At 43.5% G+C, this 3645-nt stretch overlaps 1 protein-coding gene across 1 annotated transcript; it reads right to left on the reverse strand.

Annotated features, from left to right (window-relative positions):
• Positions 1 to 439: 439 nt before the first annotated feature.
• On the reverse strand, positions 440 to 1940 carry LOC138897683 (uncharacterized). The gene is made up of 2 exons (XM_070183686.1): positions 1764 to 1940; positions 440 to 763 (listed from the first exon to the last, which is right to left on the reverse strand). Exons 1-2 carry the CDS (start codon positions 1938 to 1940, stop codon positions 440 to 442), a joined length of 501 nt encoding a protein of 166 aa, XP_070039787.1.
• Between the last annotated feature and the right edge of the window lie 1705 nt (positions 1941 to 3645).

Genomic DNA, 3645 nt, shown 5'->3' on the forward strand with positions numbered 1-3645 from the left:
GTTGCTCATGATCTTCCAGACTGCGGGAGTACACTAAGATGTCGTCAATAAACATAATGAAAAATGAATCAAGATAGGGTTGGAATACAATGTTAATCAGGTGCATGAATGTTGCTGGAGTGTTGGTCATCCCAAATGACATCACAAGGAACTAGTAGTGACTATACCAAGTCATAAAAGCAGTCATCAGAATATCTAGAACCCGAATCTTTAGATGATGATAGCTTGACCATAAATCAATCTTTGAGAACACTCTGGCACCCTGTAGTTGATCAAATAAGTGATCAATGCATGGCAATGGATTTCTGTTCTTCACTATAACCTTGTTCAACTACCGATAGTCAATAAACATGGTCATAGAACCATCATTTTTGTTCACAAACAAAACCAGGGTAACCTAAGGCGACCCACTAGGCCGAATGAAATGCTTATCAATTAACTATTGCAACTTCTCCTTTAACTCCTTCAACTCCACCAGGGCCATATGATATGGTGGAATAGAAATGGGTTGAGTGACCAGTAACAAGTCAATACCAAAATCAATATCTTTATCGGGCGACATGCCTTGAAGATCTGCCGGAAATGCATCTGGATAGTCTCTCACTACCGAAATTGACTCAATGGTAAGAGTATCATCACTGACAACTCGCACAAAGGATATATATGCATCACACTCCTTCTCAACAATCAGTTGTGCCTTGAGGAGGGACAACCCTGGTACGAACATAATCCAAAGTATCCCTCCACTCCAACCACGGTAAACCTGTCATAACCAATGTCACCATCTTAGAGTGAAAATAAAGAATGGTCTGATAGGGCAACAACCAGTCCATGCCCGAGATAACATAAAAGTCTACCATACTGAGCAACAATAGATCAACTCTTGTCTCAAAACAACCAATAACAACTAAACACGACCAATACACCCGGTCAACAACAATAGAATCTCCTATAGGCATGTACACATAAATAGGAGAACTTAATGAAGCATGATATTTACCCAAATACAAAAGCAAAGTAAGCTGATACATATGAATAAGTGGAACCTGATGAAATAAGACTGATGCATCTCTTTGACAAATCGGAACAATACCTGTGATAACTATGTCTGATGCAACTGCCTCCGTCCTACTCGAAAAATCATAACATCTGGCATGGCCTCCCCCTCCAAGGCGACCTCTACCTGCCTGACCTCTGCCCTCAACTGACGGTGCAGGTGGAATGGCAACTAGAGCGGTAACCACGATTTGAGAAGTATGGGGACCTTGTGGAGCACGTGGAGCCTGAGTAATAGGCAGAGGTGCATCCCTCCTGAGTCTGGGGCATCCCCTCACCATATGACGAGGATCACCACACTCAAAATAATCTCTCAGAGGATCCAATTGCTGAAACTAGTTCAGGCCTGGTCGGCTGGACTGACTGCTGAAAGCACCCTGTGCAGGAGGTGAGCTAGATAGTAGCAGTGCATAATGGGAAACCTAAGACGTGGGAGTAGTCGGAGTAGCACTAGAATCTGGCAGTTCTAAATGAACTTGACGGATCACATAGCCTCTACCATGATGGGCTACAACTGGGGCACGAGCACCATTATATCCGCTAGGATCTCGAGGTCTCTTGGCCTCCTTGTCATCTCTCTCTTGGCCCCACATACCTTCTAATTTCCGTGCAATCTATATCACCTACTAATATGGGATATCTATCTCTAACTCTCGAGCCATGCTGAATCTAATACCATAGTTCAGCCCCTCGATAAATCGACAGACTCGCTCTCTAGCAGTGGAAACCAAGGTAGGTGCATATCTGGAAACCTTACTGAATCTAACAGTGTACTTTGACACGGTCATAGTACTCTGGTGTAGCTGCTTAAACTCCACGCGCAATGCATCCCAAAGGCTCTGGGAACAAACTCTCTCAAGAACATCTCTGAAAACTAAGCCCATGTGAGTGAAGCTGCACCGGCTGGGCTACCCTCCTCATAAGCCCGCCACCACTGGTTCACTGGTCCTGATAGCTGGAATATAGTAAAAGTAACCTCACTTGTCTCCACAATACCTATGGTACAGAGAATACTATGGCACTTCTCAAGAAAACAATGTGCATCATCTATAGCTAGGCTGCTAAAAGTACGAGGATGGTACTTCTTGTACCTCTCAAGTCTATGCTACTCCTCCTCAGATGCTGCTAGCCCAACATCCGGATGAACTAGGACAATTGGTTGCATTGGTATAAGCTCTATGACCTGGTCAACATGGACCCACTAGGGTACGGGCCGCGGGAGTCTAAGCTCCTCCCCCAGCCTGAGATGTGGCTGGTGTAAGTGGAGTTAACCCCGCCTAAGCTAGAGTACCTGCTCAAGAACTGTTCAAAGGTCTCTTGATATGCAGGGGTGGCAATAGGTGCCTCAAGTGCTTTCCCCTCAACTAGAGTTACCGGTGGATCCCTTGTCGTAGGTCGCGCAGGTGCTCTGGCTGCACTACCTACCCCTCATCGGCCTCTGCCTCAACCGCTGCCTCTTGCGGCTCTAGCAGAGGGTGTTGGTGTCTGATCGTCGGACCCAGCAGTGCGTGTCCTCACCATTTGTGAGTGAATAGAAAGATAATGATTCAGAATTTGAAAGTCAACAAATTCGCAAAATAAGGAATCAAAGAAGTTAAGTTTCCTAACAGTTCCATAGCGTCTCGAAGAAAGTACAGACGTCTTTGTACCGTTGCGCGAGACTCTACTAAACCTACTTATGACTCGTAACACCTATGAACCTAGAGCTCTGAGACCAACTCATCACGAGCCCAATCTCCCTCTATAGGATGTCGTGATGGCATCTAGTGTCAGACTAACATACATGAAGAATTAAGGGAACTAATAATAAAATTCCCTTTTAAACCAGCATCTATCCTAAAAAGTACTCCACTATATAACTAAATATAACACCCAAAATGTGGTGAGACCGAGTCATAAGATCTACATGAGTATACTAAAACATCCCTATACAACAGTAGCTATAAGAAGAAAATAAAATAGAAACTAGATATAGGGTGACTCTGTGGCCTGCGAATGTCGGCAGGTATACCTTGAAGTCTCTGATCCAAGCGTAACTCACGAATGCCTAGGCTGGTATGAAGTACTTGAATCTTTACAAAAGGATGTGCCAAAGAGTAGTATAAGTACACTACAACGGTACCCAGTAAGTATCAAGCCTAACCTCGGTAAAGTAGTGACGAGGTTCGGTCAAGACACCTACTAAAATAAACAAAGAAAACTGAACAAGTATGGTATAGTATAATAATGGAAACAATGGAAATGATACAATGAAGAAATACAACAAGAATAGCTACACTGAAATTAAGGCAATAAAGACATCATGGAAGAAGCACAAAATAAGAATGTCAAGGAAACGATGCAGACCAAACACAAGTGATTTAATGAAAGTGAGAAATATGAATCAATACCTAGGTACCGCCTCGTAGTCTCATTTCACAATTAAAATCACAATCTTTCCTTATACCACCGTGGGAGTCTTACATGTAGTTTTTTGAAAATAATTTTCCTAAATAGCTACCCGCATTTTAGCCCACCTTATCACACCATGAGGCTTCAAGGATTTCCCCTCTAGCAACACGCGTATCAAGCCCATCTTATCTCACCATA

The sequence above is a fragment of the Nicotiana tomentosiformis genome, chromosome 8 (assembly GCF_000390325.3).
Source record: "Nicotiana tomentosiformis chromosome 8, ASM39032v3, whole genome shotgun sequence".
Lineage (NCBI taxonomy): Eukaryota > Viridiplantae > Streptophyta > Magnoliopsida > Solanales > Solanaceae > Nicotiana > Nicotiana tomentosiformis.

Coding starts and splice junctions, on each gene's coding strand:
- LOC138897683 (XM_070183686.1), bottom strand. CDS start 1,940: ATGGGCTTAGTTTTCAGAGATGTTCTTGAGAGAGTTTGTTCCCAGAGC. Junction 764..1,763: donor TTTCCACTGCTAGAGAGCGA/GTCTGTCGATTT, acceptor TGGTTATGACAG/GTTTACCGTGGTTGGAGTGG.